The following is a 22359-nucleotide window of genomic DNA, read 5'->3' on the forward strand; positions in this document are numbered from 1 at the left end:
AACAAATGAAAACTGCTCAAGGCCTAAAAGCATTCCTTAGAATTGACTGCTTTTCTCAAATGTTTAAAATCATTTTGTTTTATTTTTATTACTTCATATGTTTCTGTACCACTTATGAAGTTTATTGAAATTCATTAATTGATGATTTAAAGATGTATAAAGCTTAAATTTGTACTTACCCAATTTTTGTGAAATCGTTGTATCTATCCTGTGAGTAGAAGATTGTTATCTATATTATTTATTTATTTCCCTTTGGCACATTAGTACAGAATATTTAGCTGAAAGAACATTTTGAGTTATTTATGTATGCAATCTATTTGGAAATGTGACAAAGATTTTTTTTGTTTTTTGAAATTTACTTAAGCTAGAAGGTAAACTGATTTAAAGGACTACCTTGAATTAAAGCACCACCTTGAATTAGAACTCTACCTTGTTCGTTTAAAGGAAAAACACGGCCTTGCTAAGTCTTGTTGGGTGTCTCACTGCTCTCACTTTTCTTACATGGCTTTCCTCTTTTTTTTTTTTTTTGTTTGTTTGTTTGATTACATTCAGCTCCATATTCTACCAAGGAGAACCAAACTTTAAAGCAATATCACAATTATGTATCTTCTCTGACTCTTCTTTTTGCCTAAGAATTTGAGCTTTTTAATTTCATTTTAACCTGAAGATAGTTCATGTATCTGTTCTGCGTACATTTTCCTATGTTCTGTGAGACAGTTCTAGAAATATTTCAACTTTTTTTTATTTCTGTTATAGCACTAGTGTGCGACTTTGAGTTGGGAAAAAAAATGTTATTTTAAATGTGCTTATTAAGTAATTCTTTCTCTCCCTTTTTCTTTCTCTCCTTCCTCTGTTTATTTTCCAGATTATTAGTTTATTAAATGTCTTTACACCCCAGAAAACGCTGGAGGAGTTCCAAGATGTGTAAGTAACAAAATTCATGAAGGAAGGGAGAGCATAGCTCTCAAATAACTCAAGGGAAAATGACAAAAAATCAAATGGATAAAATCCCTTGTAGAGATCAAAGAGACTTAAGAGCTTGGCAGCAAATGAAAGGGATCCAGTGAGAGGACAGAAGATCCTGTTTATGGTGTTACTTCCTGGAAAGATGCTTCTGCTTCTTTCTGGCCTTTTGGCTCCTTGTGCTTTGTTATTCCATGTTCTTGGTTCAATCAGGGAAGGCTCATTATGTATTATGTATCTATCTATTATTAATTGATTCTGTGAACTTTCTAGAATGAGTCAATTTATTTTGAAAAACATTAAGAGAGACATGATAAAAATTATCTTTAAGCTTTACTTGTATTTTTGTAGTGCCTTTGATTTTGTGTAAAAAGAATCTACCTTTAAGTATAGTGACAATAGAAAGAGAGGAAGTAAATCCAGGCACAGATACATTGCATGTTTAACACAGATACATTTCTTATTTAACACAGAAGCATTGTATTTAATGGAAGAAGCGATTCTGAATATATTTTTTTGTAATCATAATAGAAAAGAGTTCAGGAAATTCAAGGAAAAGTGAGAACAATATGAAAGTAGAAAAATAGATGGGTAGAAACCACACATTAATAAATGCTTCTTCTGTTAGCAAACTTGCAGTAGAGTTACCCTTGCTAACATGCATGCAAAACTTGGAAGTTTTTCACAGTCTTAATTCAGTCAAATGTAGAGCTAGAGAATTCAGAAGACTACAGATTTAGGAGAGGATTCTCATTTGTTTGAAGGACTTCATGGGTCTTGTGATCTGGAGCTAAATTGTGGATTTACCTTCCAGTTACTTAGTAATGGAACTGATGGATGCCAACTTGTGTCAGGTGATTCAGATGGAATTAGACCATGAGCGAATGTCTTACCTCCTATACCAAATGTTGTGTGGCATCAAGCACCTCCACTCTGCTGGAATTATTCACAGGGTAAGAACACCTACTTCTGAATTATAATTAAGATGTTTTTGGAGAAGAAAAAGCAACTGTAGATGATTTTCTTTATGTAGGGAGCTTGGTTAAATATACTGTCCTTTTTCATTTCTTTTATGTTAGAATTAGCACGTAGCTCACTATATGTAGAAGGAAACTTTAATAGTGTAGTTGATTTTTGTTTAACATTTTATTTCAGCACATTGAGAGTCAGCCTCTGAGAGGCTTATATTTTCTAGCCCCTTGATTGGCAGAGGTCATATGTGCAGTTGAAATAAGACAGTTCATTTACATGATTTGTTTCTGACAGCAACAAGACAGCTATCCTGATCTGCTCTCCTGTCAGGCCTAGAAATGAAATATAAGCTGAAAGGTTTATGTTTCCATAAAGAGAAAGCTAACAGATGACAATAAAGGATATGTATTTTTTCTAAAACCTCTTCCCAAGATGAGCCTAAATTATAAAAATGATAGTACAATTCTCTTCTAGGTTTAAAAAAAGTTTCTGAGGATATTAGAAAAAAATCTAAAAGCTAATCATAAACTCATTTGGGGTAGTAATCATCTGCTTTATGTAGGGCTCTGCAGTACGTGGGGTGGGCATCAGTGTTATTGTAAGACTGCCACATTGATTGAGTAGATAGAAATCACATGTTCCATATGATGCTGGCTTTTCATTTTTTCTTTTGTTCCTATTATCAGGATTTAAAACCAAGTAACATTGTAGTCAAGTCTGATTGTACATTGAAAATCCTCGACTTCGGACTGGCCAGGACGGCAGGCACAAGCTTCATGATGACTCCTTATGTGGTGACACGTTATTACAGAGCCCCCGAGGTCATCTTGGGAATGGGCTACAAGGAGAACGGTAGGGATGCCTCTGAGTAGCAGCCATGGAGACCGGGAAGAAAATGAGTACATGTTTCAGATAGATAAACGTAATGTTCTCTTTCATGTATATGATTTTTTTTTTTAAACAGGGCTGCCAGCCTTCATATTTAGAAGTTTTTGATTTTTAAATACTAAAAAGAATTACTCATTAAAAGTGTGAAGGATGTTTCTGAGAAGTAAGCTTTACTAAAAGAACACTAAAATGAAATAGCTAAAAAGAATTGTAAATGGAGTCTGATTAGACAGTCAAGTGGATACTAATGAGTGCACATGCTGTAGATACTGAGAAAAATTGCTATTGGGTTGCAGCTCAGCTCAAAGTGAGTATGAAAACAGGAAGAAATCTGTCTATTGCATTTAACTATTTGGTTCTATATCATATATTAGAGAGATGGCTCTGGTCATAGGAAAAGGTAAACAAAAATACACGACAAATCCTTGGAACGGGAATATCACAAATGCACAATGAATAGTCAATTTAGAATAATCCAAATTGTTCAAGTTGGATAAGAGTTTCTTTAATACTTTAAACTGCTCTACGATTAATATTTAGGATAGCGATTGCCTAGAAAATTTTTATAAATTCCAAAAACCACACAGAGAGAAAAATATTTTATATTACTGCTTTCATAAAGAAAATCTAGTATTAATGAACACTTTAAAGGAAAAGATAGAAAGAATTTTCAAAATGTATTACAATTTGATTTTATTGATTAAAATAAAGGATTTATAAAATGCCTATAGAAAGCATTGCAATAAATTATTTTGAAAAAAAAACTCCAAAGAGTAATACAGCATATTAAAAAACATATGCAATATATTTAGGAATTAAAATAGTTTTAAATTAGGATTGTTATATGTACTCGGTGTACCTTTCATATTTATTTTTATATTTTATTATATTTAGTCCTAACAGTCTGTTTTTATAAGTTCTATAAAAATAATTATCAGTGTATTTTTATGGGCAGCTGTTACAAGGTACTTTTATGAAAATTTCCTGGCCACCAAATTTTAAAAAATGTCTTTGAGTACTTCCAGATTAGAAGAGAGGCAATACTTTCGTGAATTTGTGTAGAGGAAGAGGAAAAGTCAGCTCTTGGGAAGGTCAGAATCACTTTGGTGGACAATGGCAAAATTCTGTTACCTTTTGACTTGGGGCTAGACACATCTAGCCCATTTTCTAAGGCAATATCACATCTAACTTATTTGGAAAAGAAGATATTTGTATACATTCTTCACAAGTTATTTTTTAAAAATCAAAGGGGAACCAGTTTACAAATTCAAGAAATCAGGGCTATACAAGGGTTTGGGGATCCGAATTTGCCTTTTATGGCTTTTCAGATCTTTGCTGCAGAAATGGCATATAATTTTATTGCTTTTCCTTTCCTCACTACAAAGGATTGCAAGATACTGTCTTAGTTTTTTGGCATCTCTAGATCCATGACAAAGCCATACCAAGCACTCTTGTGCTGTCCTCCCACTTACGTATGGGAAGAAGGTTATCATGCAGAAAAACTCGCTTGCTCCAACATCAGGCATGCCCACCTAACCTATGCACCTAACCCTGCCTTTCTTCCCCAAGGAGCATTTTGGCCTAATGTTTTTGCCTCGAAGTTCCCTTTGTCCTTACTAAAAAGCCATTCGGAAGAGGGAAAAGATTGGTTAGAGAAGGTGAAGCATGTTTGTTAACAAGTATAACTGAGAAATAAATCCATGTATGTAACATTTTTTAACACCTTTAATATTTTTTTTTCGCTTTACTTCCAGATGACTCTTTTATACATGTGCTAATTAATCATATATGTTTTTTTCTTGAAATATTTCTAATAGAAACTAAAACTAATATTTATTTACAAGGATTACTTCTGAAGGAAAAACTAAGTCCTGAATACTAGGGATTCTAATCCTTCTGCCTTTAAAGTATGGTTTCAGCCATTTCTTAGTTTCTTGGATTTGGTTGCAGGTACCAAAACCAAAAAATAACCAAACAAAAAGGTGGTCTTTTGTTGCCCTACTCCACGCAACTGAATCGAAGAGAAAATGGAAACAGCTACATGTGCGGGTTGAGTAAGACACTTTTGGTTTAGCTGCTGCTTTTCCGTGTCACCACTTCCTGGTACTAATGAGGCAATCTAAGGCACCCATAAAGTAGTTTTTTAAAATTAATTTGAATTCTCACACTAGACATTGTTTCTGTAATATTATAGTGCTGATTTTAATGCACAGTTTTGAACAACTTTTGGTGGGAAACAAAATTGTACCTTCTAATCAAACTGTTCTTTTTCCTTCTCCTTCAGAGATCAATTATCTTAGTTAACTTTACTTTCCTCCCTTTTCTTCACTTCCCTCTCTCCTGTTCTAGTGGATATATGGTCTGTGGGATGCATTATGGGAGAAATGGTTCGCCACAAAATCCTCTTTCCAGGAAGGGACTGTATCCTTGTACCTTTTGCTGCAGCTTTACCTGTTTTGTTCTCTCTCCCTTTAAACACATAATGGTTTTACCAGGAGAGTAAAGATAGAAGCAAAAAGTTGGGTAAGTGGTGTAACTGATTTTTTTAAAAAGTGATAATTTTTATAATCTGACCAGTACTGAAGACTACTTACCAATTAAATTTCAATGGGCTTTTTTTTCCTTAAATTATTTTCTTTTCTATAATTTAAAGTAGCAATGCTATTTTTTTCATCAATGAGAGGCCACCAAATCTCACATGATTAAAAATATATTTATTTTTATCACTAGAGAAAAAGTCACTACTTGCAAGTATTTTCCATCTGCTTTCTAAAACTATTTTGTGCTTCTAGAACATTTAGGAATAATAATTTCTCTCCTTGCTGACGTCTTAAGCTTTTGTTTACAGCTTCATTGATTTGAATTATTCCTGACACTATGTTCAGTCTTAAATAGGTCTATGTAGCATTTTCTCCTTAAAACATGCACTTCCACATTTAAAAATCTTAATTATTATTCAAATTGCCAGATGTTTGGTGGGTTTAAAATAGGCTTCCCTCACTTGACTTGGAGATGTGACTTAAACATAGATAATTGCTTTTCCAACAAAATTTAGAATTTTAAACAGCAGTGTTGATTTGAATTCTACCACTGAATCCTGTACTAGATTCCATCAGAAATTCCTGAGTGATATCTATGATTTGGAATTGTTAAATGAGCTGGTATATTTCTGAAATGACCAAAAGCTTACTTTCTAACAAAGGCACATATTTATCATTGTAGTATATAGATAATAAAGTTTATGTGGTAATAGAAAATATACTTTTATAAATACAGAAATACTTGGCCAATACACAGTACTGAAATCTAAGTACTACAATTATGGATAATTTTAACAATGATAATGCAAGACTGAGTCCAGTGTCTTTACTACATATGACGTTTTTGGAAATTGGCAATAAAACTGTGGTCCATAATTCCATTAAATATTATATATGATTGATAAGAAAGCTCTATTAAGGAACTCTTTTATTATATAAGAAGGATTATGATTATTATTTAATAGATGTAAAGTAGAAGAAAAGGCCTATATAAAAGAAAACCAAATACAGTAAGTACTTAATACCACAATGAGCACACATTTATGTGGGCGTTTATTCATTCTTCTGGATATTAACAAGATATTCTCTAAATTCCAGAATAGTGGAAGAGTAATGACATTTTCTAAAACTATACTGTCTAATATGTAGCCACTAGCAACATGTAGCATTCAGCAATTGAAATTATGGCTATTCTGAATTGAGAGGCGTTATATGTGCAAAATGTGTACTAGATATTGAAGCTATAAAAAGAAAACGTAAAGTATCTTAATAATTTATATATTGATTATGTATTAAGGTACTTTTTCATTTTACTTTATATTTACTATTTATATTTTGAGGATTAGTTATATATCCAATGTAGTTGATTTGAACAATATCATAATTCATTCATATTTAAATGTACTAATTTCATTAAAAAGTGTTTTTTTTCCTTTGTTCATTTGTCTTAAGGATATAATACTTTTCAAACCCACTCCCCCAAAAAGGAAATTCTCAATCAGTTCTTAAAGTGAATAGCCACATCTCTATAATGCATTGTTAGTGAAAGACAAAATGTCACAAAATATCTCATTTCCATGTGGCATTGTTCTTACAGGTTGTTTGATTTTCATGGTTCTCTGCAATCTAATTTAGCTCTTCAGACATTTATCAGGGTTGCTTTTCATTTATTTTAACAATATTAAATTTAAAAGCCAAAAAATGAGGAAAAATCAAAACATTTTTAACCCAAAATAATTCTTCAGAAAAACAAGCAAAGATAATAACACCACATTGATAATTCCACATTCTTCCACAGATTGTTCTCTTCAAAGTCTTTTTTTCCCATTTATTCTAGTTTATGTTTTAGAAAAATGTTTGTAACTTAAATTGTGCAAAAATCAATGCATAAAATATATATTTTTGATAAGTTTAGTACTAGAAATTGAATAAATCCTATGACAGTAAATGTAGATTGTTATAAGGGTTTGCATTCTGAATTCTTTTGTCTCATGTGATGATTATATAGAATATCAGTCTTTGATAGCCTAGTGCCATTTATGATAATGATGCTGAATGAGGACCGAAAGAGTAAACAGAGAAATTACATAAAGACATTTATAGTAGAAAACATCTTGCTTAAGTTAAACTCTACTTAAATATGAGTAAATAATTTCCAGATGAAATGAATTAGAAGAACTGCCATCTCATTGAAAATGTTCTATTTGAATTTAAATCCTTAGTTCATTTTACCTATAAGTAAAATTATAATTTAATGTCTTAAGTCATGGCTATATTTTAAAAATAAATGAACCCATAGAAATCCCCATTAAACAATGGACAACATATTCTGTTTTTTTGAGTGGAATTGTTTTCTTAACCTTTGCATGAAATTATTACCATTTTATGAGTAGAGCTTCCTCCTGAATCAAGAGACCAGAGCACTGAACTAACCTCACTAAACCGTGATGACCAGACACAAGTTGAGGTGCCAATGGAGGTTGTGTATATGGAGAAGAATCATGCTAATATATTGAGATCTAAAGGATTCTATCATTTACTGGAAGTAATTTCAAAGTTTAGTATATGCAAATTGATAACCATGACTACCTCTAAGATTTTCAGAGACTTAAAAAGAAAATTAATCATAGGTTCTCTTGACTTTCACTTAGAATTATTCAGAGTAATTTATGTAGAATTTCTCTGAAGCTAAAAAATGGTGTGATGATACTCTATCATCATAATCGACAGAACTTTTTAGTGTTCCCTTTCTTAATCTGCATCTTAAGCAAAAGTAGTAAAACATCTTGACAAATCAAGATATCTTATGAAATTGTCATGGATAACTTAAAGTGTTAGCCACTTTTTCACTTAAAACTGTCTTTGCATTTGAGAAATATTGCGTGGGTTTCTTGGCTATCAAGATATGATCCAGATGATATCACAGGGTAGTTTTTTGATTAGTAAGTTAAAGTATTGGCTAAATAAATAAGTAAATAAATATTCATATTTGCTTTTTCCATTAACTAGTTTGCTAATCTTTTAATATCCAAAGAGACATTTATAAAATATTTAATTTTTATTACATAGTTTTTTTAAATGATACGAACATACACTGTTATACACTCAATTTTCACTATACTGTTATGATTAAAACCTGTTTCATAGTATATATGTTGACAAAATATGCAGTATTGCTAAAATGTCTTAGACCTATGATGAATTCAAGTTAGAGAGCAATAGATATACCAAGCCCATTATTTTCTTTATATAACCCAAAGATCATATGAGGTGTCAGTGACTTTACATTTCATTCAGATTTTTTTCTTTTAATAAGGACTTACAATAAAGCAGTTTTGTGATGGTTTCTTAGAAGGTTTTGTTGACTTTTTTTTAGGACTATCTAGTCACTCCTTTCACCCACTTCGAACTCCAACCTAGGCATGCCATATTCTTGATTACTGAAGGCTCATTCATATACTACCAGTATAGTTTTCATGAGTTCTTTCCTTAAACTTGCTTCTTATAGACACTCTCTTTCTACTTTATTGTTTTTCCATTCTACTTCAAGTGGCAGCACCTTCTTTGAACGAGGCTCGTAATAGTCCCTTTATTTAGAGTTTTTGGATGGCATGCTCTGGACCTGGGTGATGTTAAAGACAGACACAGTGTATTCATTTGAAACTTCTATGCCTCAAGTATATTATCTCTAATTAGCACTGACAATTGCACTGCTAAAATACCCCCCTCTTGCCTTTCCCTCTGAAGATACAAGAAATTTCAGTTAGAATTAAAAGAATATATACATATAACCTCACCAAGGAGCCACGTTGTTAAGGAAGAGGCAAATGATTTTTCAAAACATATTTGAAGAAGTAAATACTAAATTAAAGAATTAGCTAAATAAATAAATATTCATATTTATTTATTTATTTACAAAGTAATTGAATGTCATATCTTTTCTAAGCTTGAACATGGAAATTAGGAATATTTAAAGTAAAATACACAAAAATTGGAGATGGTGGATTATAATATTCATTTAGTGCAGACAAATGTTCGTAATCCTTTTTACCTCCTTGAAATAACTGTGCTTACTTCCTAATAAACTTTTGCAACTAATACCTTGCTATAATTTGAGTCTGTTTCCTAATATTAGGGTAACTCAGGGTTCTTTCAAACAAAACATAATTTAGGGCTTTAAATAAAATTGGGATGTAAAAATCCAGTGATCATTCTTTCACACCAAGCAAATTGCAGATAATCATAAACATAAAAAAGATTATTCATTTATTATTTCTTTGTATTTATTTAAAAGAATATATTTTCACCATTAATTTGCTTACTACTCTTCTCCATTATTACTATTTTGAGAAAATCTGAGTGAGACAGGAATCACTAGAATGAGAGTTGGAGATTTTGTGGGGATCCGAATAGATGGATGGAAGTCATAGATATAAGAAGGAAATCCCTTCTCCAAGGTGTTTACAGTAATAGACCAGAGTCCACTAGAGGGCAGAGGAAGGCATAAAGGTCCTAAAAGTTGTTTGGTGAGTTATACAGCCAGGAGGCAGAAAGTGAGGGAGGACCCAGAGCATGGGCTTCTGGGGAGGAATAAAAGGCAAGAAATTGAGGAGCTGGACCTCGACCCCTTGATGCCTTGGAGAGGAATCTACTGAATGCTATCATGCACAAAACTTCACTAGAACTGCCGGGGCCCCAGAAGTTTCCTGTCTGTTGGAAATGTATGTAGAAGGTTTAAAAGCATGTTGTTTTTTCCTGTCCCTCTACAGTTCTGTAGGTAGATTACTGAGCAATCTTTAAAAATGAAGTGAAATATTCAAGGCGTGGTGAGAAACTACAAACAATAAAATGCATTCCTTAGTCATTGCTGTAATATTCCATTTAAACTGCTGTTGGTCCATTTAGCTCTTAGGACAGAGTTCCTGAATGGTGATACATACTGTGGGACTTGCTCCCTTCAGCAGTCAAATAAGTCTTGAGCACATATCAGAATAGGGCTCCAAGAACTGGCTTTTGGTCCTATTTAGTCATGGGACATCTCCTAAACTTTATTTTATAAAATACCTCCTTTGCCTATCTTACAGAATTGCTGTGATGATAGCCATTTTATACACATAAAACATTAAATGTTTACAAACATATACGCACTTGTAAATACCTTCAAAGATAAGGAACTCCAATTTTTATGTTATAGTTGGGGGAACTTAGCCCAAATAACCTTCAAAATGAATTAGATAAACTATAAAAAATAAAAATAACTAAAAGTCCACCTAGAATAAAAAAATACTCTCTCAGATGACGAGAAACCAAATTATATTAATTAGACAACAGTGAAAGAAAGGAAAAATGAATAGTTTTCTATTTACTAAAGCATGTCTGCAAGCTGATGCACAGGATGAAATAAGGATATTTACATGCATTTTCAGGAAACTTGTATTTAATTTGGTGATAATGTGAGATATTCAGAGCCAGTATTTACTGTTTGTTGATTAAAATATGAAAAGTTTAAAAAAAGACATTTTTTCAACATTAGGATTTCTTTAAATTACTTCTTTTTGTACACTTCAAAATTACATGGATTTTGAAAGATGATAATTTAAAATATTTTGGTGCAGTAAACATATTATTTAATTGTTTTTATGGTAAGGTAGTTTGCAAGTTTATTAATCTATAACTTTATTTATAACAATATAAACCTAGAAATTTTCCCCTTTATTATAACTTTCAGCAGATTTTTCTGTTTAATAAAAAAACAAATAAAAATATAAGGTCTTTTAAATAAAGGTTAAAATGAATAATATGATGGCATAGAAGTTACAAAGAAAAGCAGGTTGAATAGGTAGACGGACTCAAGGAAAAAATCTTCCTCTGATTTCCTGGCATTAGAATATTTAGCATTGTGATTCACAAATATTGTTAATTGTTTTTACTTAGATTCATATGTATAAAATATGTACCTTCTCAGTTTGTTTATGTTTATCATCAGTAGTCTTTTACAATTTTGTTTTGCACTGAAGTTTAAAACAATGTGCTTTTGTTAAACACCTAATTAAATTTATAAATTTTGAACATAAACTATACAAATAAACGGTGTTCTCATTTTAAAAAACCATAATAATTTTGCTATTATACTTAGAAGTATCCAATAAAAGAAAATGTATCAAAGCACTTTGTCTGAATCCTAAACTAAATTAAGAATTTAGTTAGGTTAAGGAGAAAAGCAGTGTAGTCTCAAAGTCATGTTGCCAGAACCACTGAAATATTTGCCAGGTTGCTGGATTGAAGCTCACAGAGTCCAAAAATGTTTCATAGTGGATTAGCATCCAAGCCATTACACAGAATGTGAAAGTAGCAGTATAGTGAGTGCTTTATTTAAATTTAACTTGCCAGGGCCTACATTATATTATTTTTATCTCTTGGCTAGAAATAGAAAAGATAATTTACTATAATCTAATGCCTAACAGATGATACCACACTCGAGATTTTCTCACTTAGAAAATTAAAAACCATATTTTGGTAACACCACAACTCACTTAGCTTTTGTTTTAAGGAAAGTGACTTAGTTTCTGAGTGTTAAAATTGCAAATGAATATACTTTCTGCCTATGGGGACACTGAATGCAATAAATGAGAATCATAAAAGCAACCAGAATTCTACATGGGTAGCATTAGTATACAAAACTCTTATGGAGACCAAAACACTGTGTCAGACTGTCTAGAAAACATCAAAATCCAGTTTCCAACAGTGATTGAATTTAGTAATATCTTCTAAGATTTATATATAGTCAATATTCATTGAAACATTTTTAAAGTTGTATAAAATAATTCAGTTACTCTGAAAAGCAGATTATATATTAGTTGAGGGAAGGCTTACCACCACCCAAGCTTCCTGTCCCAGTAAGATAAAATATCAATCTTTTATTACCTATTTCTTGTTTTAGTTGTGATGACTAATTCATAAAATCTGGTACAATAGCTTTATTTTGAGAAATAATCCTGTCTTGAGTATATAAAAATCCATGTAAATTCACGTGCATATATTTCACTTCTGTAATACATAATGACCAAGTTTGCCATTTTCAGGAATAAGGCTTTGAAACACTTAGGTGGCATAAGCATGGATTATCTATAGAAATAGTGGATAGTGAATCAAGTTAAACGAGGATTGGAAAGGTTTCCACAGTATTATCACCTTGGAAAGATTCATTAAAATAAAGAAAACGGAATTCAACATATATTCATCAGTAGTTCAGATGTAGAGTTTATATCTCTGCATGATTTTTATGCAAAGCTTTGTGATCTATTAAGTCTATTTTTGGTTATTAAATAAAAAATAAGAATAAATGTTTAAAAAGTCCCCGATAGGTTTGTGGCAGAAACAGCTTTTCCCCAAATGTTTGAATAGATAACAGGCAAGATAAAACACTGCTTGTTGAGTTTTTATCTCTCTATATTTTTTTGTGTCTCTTTTCCAATATCTATAAAAAATAGATACACTGTTATAAGCAACTTAGTCAGACCGATAACTTTGGACAGTACGATAAGAATACTTGCAATTCAAAAATAAATACATTTTTGGAGATCTTTTTTTTTCTTTTCATCAAAAATTCTCATAATACCAACCTCTTTTGAGACAGATATTATCTGGAATTACAAATGCATTAATAATAAAGGATGCACAACTGTTTGCTCTATCTTTCCCTGATATTTCTGCATGTTACTGCTTTCCTAAAACGGAAGCAAAACAAATTTGCTTCTCTGGTATGCTTATCACCTTTAAAGCTGTAACCATTCCTTTGCAGTGATCACTCTGTTTAGGTGTTAAGTCAAACTATGGAAACTTTGAGTTTAATCTGAGTGAGATTTTCATATTGGAAAGAATCTCATGAGGAATACTTTAAGGTTACTGCCAAATTACAAGATGTAATTTGAAGAGTAAGTGGAGCAAATTATAGTGGCTACTATCTTAATGCCTTTCAGCTATTTGTTCTACCTTCCACATCCCTTATTCCCCAACTCTCCCACAAGAATGACCTGTTTCTCTTTCTGACTTCAAGAGGAACATGTGAGTAACCAACAATAGTTAAAGAGCAAGATTTCACTTTTTTGCTTCTCCTTTCCCCATTTTGCCCCTCCCTGTGAATCCTTTGCTCTAGCTTCCTGGTTTTAAGTTCTGGATGATAACTGGCAATAGCAGAGAGACCATCATAATTTCACCTTAAATTTTAGTGTTTCTTTTTCATTCACAATTTCAGAATAAGTGTCAGCTCTCTAGTCATGTTGATTATCTCTTGTTGAACCATCCCTTTTTGAAAGCCAGCATTTCTTACCATTATAAAGCAACCACATCTATAAAAATAAGCCAAGGCTTCCTATTTAGAAACTTGCTCCTTTGATGGGAATCAATGAAACTGAGCCAGCATATTCCAAAATGTTTATTCTTGAACTAGCATTCACTTCTGGAAATTTATTCACATTTATAAATAAGAATAAATGTGTTTTATAAAAGAAATCCTTTCTTTTGAAGTTACTGGCAGCTTTTCTTTCTTTCCCCCACTCCCAAATATGGTACACAAAAGAATAAAAAATGAACTGATTTACATGTTTCCCATATTAAAACAATCTACAATAATTTACAATACAAATCAGTAGGATTCTAGTACATAAATGTAAATTAGACCTTTTAAATCAGAAACTAAATTAATCATTGAATTATAATTGCAAAGTAGTATTCATCATACATTGGGCAACATTGAGCAGTGTCGTTACTTAGCAGAAAGGGTCCTGACATTCTTGTTTTCTCTCCCATTTCACTGTTTTAAAACACTAATGATCATAAAATTGGCCTCTCATCCAGTCAGCGAAAGGTCAGACCATTGCTCTATGGCATGGGTAGCCAAGTGGTTTCATTTATTTGCTCTTCTATTCCTGTCTTCTTGTTTATCTTCATGTCATTTTTGTTTTCAGTTGACATGTGGTCAGTAGGGTGCATCATGGGAGAAATGATAAAAGGTGCAGTGCTGTTTCCTGGCACTGATCGTATCCTTCTTAGCAGCCAGTGGTCTCTATGGGTGTCATTCTCAATTTCCTTTGGTCAAAAATATAATCCTGCTGATGGTATGCATTCACATCTCTTAGAGGGGTTCTATGAGTCTCCAATGTCAAATGTTTACAGCCGGCATCATGGTAGAGTAACTGTCTCTTAGGAAGATCTTACATGGATATTACAGTATCAAAAATGAAACATTCAGCATGGTATCAAAAGGTCTGCTTTAATTCATTCCTATGAAACTAATTATAGTGATATGCTCTTCTTTATTGCTTTTTGTTGTAGATATTTCAAAATTAATTTCTATTCATAGCTAGATAATAAATGACCAAATATTTCACTTTTAAGACTGAAGATTTATGCTTTTTACATCATAAGAATATTCACTTGACATAGAATTCTAATCAGTTAGATTTATGTTCATCCACAAATACAATTGGTTTAACATATTCAGAGAACATGCATATGAATTTTATTTTTAAATTGCTCAACCTCTTCTAAAATTCTTTTTCTCATTCACTTAATTTATAGAAATAATTGCTCCAATTCTTATTATTTTCTCCACATTATTAACAAGTACAATAATTAAAACCTCATTAATTAATAATAATTATATAAAATATCTGAAGAAATAAATTTATGCCTCCTCTTAGGCAGCAAATAATTAGCAAGTAAAGATTCCAGAGGCTCTGAAGTATTAAATAGATATGGATACTGTGTGATTAGTATATGGGTGCATAATAACATTTCTTTGTTTGTTAAATATTCTATACTCAGTCGTTTATGAAAATATTATGTCCTCATCATACTAAAAATAAAATCTCTGCTTAAATGATCATAATTCAAAACTAAAACTGAACCTATAATAATGAGGTTTTAATATGTAATTAAAGTAAATCTAGTTACTAATGCAGTGTATCCTAACCATATTATAATTAGCCTTTTGCTTTGAGGATTGATATATGACATATATGGTTATATATGTGCATATATATATGTTACAAATGTGGATTTACATATAGTTTTAAACATATATTCTCTGTATGTATTAAAGGACCAGTTTAGGGAATGATTGAGTTAGGCACTCAATTGATATTTGTCAAATGAAAGAACTTAAGCTAAAATATTTTATTTAGTTAAAAATAAAGCTGCACTGTTTTTATTTCCATTCTTGCTAAAAACTTTTTTCTACTCTTATAAGACACATTTATTTTTTAAAATGTGTCTATATTGCAGTTTAGTCTTCTATGTTTACACTTTATTAAATAATATCTAAAAATTTACCACATTCATGTTAATGTTAATATTATTTAGAAGTATGTTGACTTGTTAAAAAAGCTAAATTCCCTCAGACTTCTTAAAAACAGCCTTTCTTTGATTACCAACAAATTATAAACTCGAGTTTGGTCTTTGAACATGGAATATGAAACAGTTCTTAAATTTTGGCTCATTTTAGACATTTGATGAAAATAAACTTAATGTTAACTTTGTACTCTTGATTTTTCAGCAGTGCATTGTGGTTGAATAACTGATAACTGAAATGAATATTTGCCCTCTGTAAATTAAAATGGTCGATTTTCAGTACTCTTACATTTTATGTTAAAGAAAATCATTTCAGATTTCTACAACTGAGTTATTAAATATGGACTAACATTTCTTAGAATTCATTTATTGGGAGAAGTTACTTGGGTACCAATTTTTCGTTTGGGTATCAAAATCCCTTATAAGTAAAGCTTTAGGCAGTTGCTAATGTTAATGTATTATATTAGATGCCCTTTCAATGCCTGAGCTTGATATGTGATATTGAGTTATTTCTGGAGCTCTTATATGGGGATATATTTGTAAATTTCCTGAAGAGTGAATAAGAATTATTTTCTAAAGTGTCTCCGCGGAGTGTAGGGTGTGGTCTTTCAATGATTTCAAACATGTTGGTTAAAGTTTAAATCAGTCTTTCACAAACAAACAATTTATGAACATTGAATATTATAAAGTTAACTTCTTAAAATGAAGAGAGATTATTTGTTTAAAAAATTTTTTGTTATTAGAAATGACTGATCTGAGGAGGTAATAAATTATATCTGAATTTATTAGTTAAATAGAACCTTTAAAATGGAGCTGGAGATATACAATATATATACTATACATCTATACAATACATCATAAGGATACATACAATTTTTAAACATTTCTTCATTTATATAAAGACGTTCTCAAAGTAAATGATTTCTAAAAATTCTTGCAACATGAACTCTACAAATCTTCTTAATATATAAACTAACTCAATAGCAAAACTTAAAATATTAATAAGGTCTTATATCCTTTATCTTTTATACTTAAAAAAATACAACACATTATTTTTAGAATTGAGAAATTTTGATAGCCAAATATAACTCTCAAAATTCTATGTTTATGGCTACTTTGTTAGTAGATATATTTTAAGTATATATTAATTGAATTTTATTCAATTCAAATATGTTTTTAATTCTCTACAGAAGAATTGGAAATCAACTATTGAGATAATTTTATTTTGAGGGATCTTATGAATTTCATCATAGCAGGAATTTTGGCTTTAAAATTACAATATATTTTATACAAATGAATTAATATTAAATATATAGCTTTTGAAGAAAATTAGTGAATTGAACACATATATACTACCACACAGGTTAAAAAAATAGAATCTTACCAATAAATACCTTTTAATCTTTTTGTGTGATTCTCTCCAATCATATTCTCTGTTCTCCTCACAGAGATTACTATGGTCCTAAATACGTGTCTTTACAATCTCCTTGACTGTGTTGTACATATTGTATTATTATTATTTTGTTACTTGCTTTTTTTTAAGTTAATGTTTATTTTTTAGATTTATTCATGTTGACATATTAGAAATAGTTCATTCATTTTCATTGCTGTATAATATTCCAGTCTGTGACTATTCTATTAACTAATCCAGTCTCCTATAAATAGACTTTGGGATATATTCAATTTTTGTTTCTGTTTTTATAAACAATGATGATATGATTATACATCTCTAGGAGAACATGGGCAAGGTTTTCTTTATGATAAATGCCCAGGCTCATAGGTTTGCACATTTTTAATTTGTGCAACATCAAATTGATTTCTAAAGTAGCAGTATATAGATGTAACTGTCTACTTCACAACCTCACCAACTCCTGGTATTGTCAGATTTGTTTTTAAATTTGTTACCAATCCCTTGGATATAAAATACTATTTCAATGGAGTTTTAATTTACTTTTTCTTGATTACAGGGAGACTGAGCATCTTTTCTTGTTTATTGGCCATTAGTATTTTCCTCTTGGAAAAGTATCCTGTTTTTTTTAAACAATTTTTTCTATTGTATATTTTTATTGATTAGTAGGACTTCATATAATTGGACACCTAATCTATGTCAATATCATGTGTTGCAAATATCTTCTCTCCTGTATTTAGATTATTTCCCCATTTTATAGTGATTTTGAAATTTAGCAATCTCTTTTTTTATGGTTCATATATTTTTATATCTTGTTTAGGAATTCTTTGACGCCTTTATATTCTCTTATAATTTTAATGTGAATGTTTTAAAGTCTAATTTTTTTACATTTAAGCCTTTAGTCCACATGGAATTGATTTTTCTGTATGTTGTGAAAAGGTATTCAATTTATTTTATTCTATTTCCATTTACTGACTAGCTTATTCTTTCATCACTGATATATAATGCTGCCCTTGTCATAAGTTTCCACATGTTGAGAGGAGGTGTGTTAGATTCTGGGCTGTATATTCTGTTCCATTGGTCTGTCTAACTCTATATCATTACTACCCTTTTTTAATGACTACAAATGTATACTATGGGCTTATATATCAAATTGGGTAAATACCTCTCCTATTTTTGTCTCCTTTAGAAGTATCTTAGCTATTAGTGAATTATTGTTCTTCCATAAAAATTTTAGAGTTGCGTTGTTAGCTTATATAAAAAAGATTTCTATTGGTATTTATACTGGAATTGTATTGAATCTATAGTTCAATTTGTATAGTTATTATTTTAGTTAAGCCATTTTAAATCTTTTGTACATAAAAGGATCTTAGCACACATTAATTTTAGTTCTAATTGTTTTAATTGCATAAATTAAAGATATTTTATTGAGAACAGGCAAATTTTGTTTAGATTCACCCTTATGATTATCATTTTCTTGGCTTACTACTACTTTCTGCAATTTGGCCTTTTATTTTGAGATTATTTTCTTTGCTCCTCAAGTACACCCTTTGGGAGTTTTTAGTGGGAGTCTTTGATGATAAAATTCTGTTTTTGATTGGGTTCTCTTACTTGAAAGACAGTTTAATTGGATATAGAATTTGAGATTGACAGTTATTTTCCTCCAGCATTTTAAAGATATTATTTCACTGACATTTTGTTTCCAATATTGCTGGTGAATAATTAGCTGTCAGTGTAATAGTCATCTTTGGAGATAACAAATTCTTTTTCTCTGATTTCATTTAGGATTCTTGGTGTTTGGCTTTCTGCTGCTTCTCTATCATGTGACTAGGTGTGAGTTGTTTTTTTGTTGTTGTTTTGTTCTGTTTTTTTTTTTTAATCTACCTTGGGATTCACTGTGTTTCCTAAATTCTAACCTATCTCTAATTCCTGGAATTTCTCAGCTTCTGTTTCTTTAAATATTTTCTCTCCCCTATTTTTTTACATTATCTCCATAAAAATTCAACAGATATTTTTAAACATCTACTATGTGCTGGGTACTTTCTGTCTCCAGGTATATATCAGTAAACAAAACCATCATCAAAAAAATCATGACATCATAAAATTCTTGACATGAAATTTACAATAAAGGCACAGTATATTAGAAGGTGATAATAGCTGAAGGATAAGAGAGATCAAAATGCTAAGATGGGGAGACAGGGATTGTCTCCTGCTTCCTTTAACATAAAATGTTTTGTTAGGTATGCCTCATATGGCATGTTTTCTTGACCTCATATAAACTTGATTGTACCTTTTAAACCTTCCTTTTACATATTGTATACCTAGCAATGAATGTAATCTTCCAGAGAGGGTCTCACAGAACAGAGTACAGTGTCACTATAACTCTCTTAAGTAGAATTCTATATTTCTGTTAGTGTTAGAAGCTATTTCTATTAGCTCCTTTGTTTAAAATCATTTTATTTACCAATCTTAAAAGAAACTTGGTATTTTTCAGCTATAAAATACAAATGTCAAATTGAATAATCTCTAAGGCCTCTTCCCAGTTTCAAAATACAGGTAGAGTCAGATCCAGCCTTCATGAGATAAGAATATCATACAATTTGAGGAGGGTATTATGTACAAAAAAATTAATATTATAAATGCAAAATGAGGGCTGATGCAAATGACAGGCCCCAAAGATTAACCTTCAATAGCTTCATGAATATTCTACCCTTGTGACACATATTAATATATTACTGGATTTACTTATATGTGAAATGTCTCTCCATATTTTTTAGCTTTGTAAGTAAATATAGATTACAGTAATAAATAGATTTATAAAATAAAATAGATTGTACTAAGATCCACATACATCATGCTTCAAATATCAGCTTTTGGATAGTTTGTGTCTCACAATATCCCACTAGCAATCTGTTGCCAGTGAACAAATAACTTTTTACTTAAATTGTCAGCTTTGAGTTTAGAATGTGTTCTGGCTTATATTTCCTCTTCCTGTGCTATTTATAATGAAAACGGATGATAGTTACAATTGTGCATTAAATCATTTATTTATATTTTGTGTTTTCAGAATTTGAGAGGTACTTTTGAGAGGAAAGAACATTTTCAAATGAAAAAAAAGAGTAAAAATATTTTAAATGGAGCAAAACAACTTAAGAAAATCTGGATCCAGAGCTCTTGTCACATGTGTATATATTTCTAACCTGATCTTTACACTTGTCCTCAGAAATGAGAGCTTTTTTTTTTTTGAGAGAAAATTTTATCATAGAGAAATATGAAGTAATTACTAAAATAAATTGTCAAATATTTTGAACTTTATATAGAGTAACTTTTTGTACTTTCTGTGAGTGGCATCCCATAGGTGATAGCAACACATAATTTCAATCCTTCTTTAGATGACAATGGACAGAAACCCTCTTCCTCTGTTGATAACCTATGTGTGCCATTTGTCCCATGGTCTTTTCAGGAAAGCGACATGGAAAAAAGGGATAAATATTAAGATATTTCTTTCCCTGAAGTATTTTCACATGAATGACCCCCTGAAACATGTTAGTATTTTATTCTTAAATCTGGTTTAGTAATTCACAAGGGACTGTTAGTATATTCTACAGTGGTGTTTCTCAAAATATAGTCCAGGAGCCATCTGGATTGCAATTCCTATTGGTGTTTTTGTATGATATCATCTCAGATCTATGGACTCAGAATTTTGTAGATTGGTGGGAGAAAGTGGAGGGATCTTATTTCATAAGTCCCTTATGTCATAAGTATTCAAGTTAAGGAACCACAGTTTTATATCATGATGCTTAACACTTAGCATGCATGCCTCCACTTCATTATTGCATAGTCACTGCAGACATCACTAATTGATTCCAGTATTTTTTCCTGCAGGACTAACATAAATCCACATAGTAATACTCAATATAATGCCTAGGCAGTCAGTTGGTTTGATAGATAAAATAGCCTCTCCTGAAGCTATTCTATATGGACAGTGTTCTTAGGCAATATATATTTTTTAAAATATAGTTAACAATTTGGAGATAAACACTGATATTCTTTAAGCTGCAAATTGATATCAGAAAATTTTACACAAAATATTGAATATAGAGCTTAGAGTAGAGTAGAAAGCAAGTCTGAATTCAAGAAGGTGTCAACTCTGGAAACCACATTCATAATAATAAAAAGTAATCAATGATGGAAGAAAACATAAAAGAAGATACAATTCAAAAGACATATTAGAATGAGGCCGTTAAACAACTCTTTATAATTCCACTTAGTAGTTTCCGAGAGCTTAAATGTGAATAGTATAAATTATGTTCATAATTTTGACTTAAAATACCCAGAAAAAGATAAGGCATTATGTTTAAGGCAGTTTGTGATATGTTTTAGTAAGTTCCCAAACCAAAGAATTTAAAGGGAAAGGAGTGCATGAAATGTAAGTTCTTAGCAAATTGATAAAGTTAATGAATAATTCTAACTTTTAGGATTTCAGATACTCATTTTTAGAATCTGTTTTATTCATCTATTACAATCCTATTTATTGAAGACATTAGCAATAGTAAATATTAGCAAATTATCCTGTCATCCTACTCTATTTATAAATTCAAACTTTTTGTAATATGACTTTTTTATGTAGTGAATTTAGAATTATATAAGGAAATTGACTGTCAAATAATTCCTTTAAAATGACATTTTTTAAATTTTTATGGAACGCTCTTGATAAATATGTTGAAGGTGATCATTTCTGAAATAGTAAATCAAAAATTAAAAAATACATGTTTATTGCTTTTTTGATAACTGCACACAGGCTGGAACCTGTAAATACTCAGATTCTTATTCATGTAGTATGTAAATAATACTTATAAGTGTTTGAAAGTAAATAAATCCTTTTACAAAAATAATTTCGGCCATTCTTTAAAAAATATTTACCATGTTAACATTAACACATAAGTATTATATCTAATTAAATTTTTATGTATTTTTTTTAAAAATATAATCATTGTGGAAATCTGATAATTAAATTTTCAAAAAATACATATCACCTCATCTTTTATTTAAAATTAATAAAATTAATCGTTTATGTAAATATTTTGACCTAATAGACTAGGGAGGCAGTTTTAGAGATACTCTTTAAGGGAATTGCCTGTGACAAACACACCATCAATTTTATGGCCAAATTAAAGCAATTTCTACCATATCAATGCCAAACTTGCTGCTTTCCTTACTGGAATCCTTGGAAAAGCT

General features: G+C 30.6%; 1 protein-coding gene across 24 annotated transcripts in view; it reads left to right on the top strand.

The window, feature by feature from the left end:
- Positions 1 to 22359, top strand: part of MAPK10 (mitogen-activated protein kinase 10) — a 437658-nt gene that overhangs the window by 368562 nt on the left and 46737 nt on the right. For 21 of the 24 annotated variants that reach the window (XM_025043836.1, XM_015586056.2, XM_015586057.2 and 18 more), the window contains 4 exons: positions 866 to 924; positions 1778 to 1916; positions 2622 to 2787; positions 5173 to 5244. In XM_025043836.1, coding sequence (XP_024899604.1) covers positions 866 to 924; positions 1778 to 1916; positions 2622 to 2787; positions 5173 to 5244 — 436 coding nt within the window. Of the gene's footprint in view, positions 1 to 865; positions 925 to 1777; positions 1917 to 2621; positions 2788 to 5172; positions 5245 to 14329; positions 14402 to 22359 lie in introns of all 24 variants that reach the window. The other 3 variants (XM_006907574.3, XM_015586060.2, XM_015586051.2) reach the window with 2 other exon arrangements.

Source organism: Pteropus alecto, unplaced genomic scaffold, assembly GCF_000325575.1.
Source record: "Pteropus alecto unplaced genomic scaffold, ASM32557v1 scaffold161, whole genome shotgun sequence".
NCBI classification, from domain to species: Eukaryota; Metazoa; Chordata; class Mammalia; order Chiroptera; family Pteropodidae; genus Pteropus; species Pteropus alecto.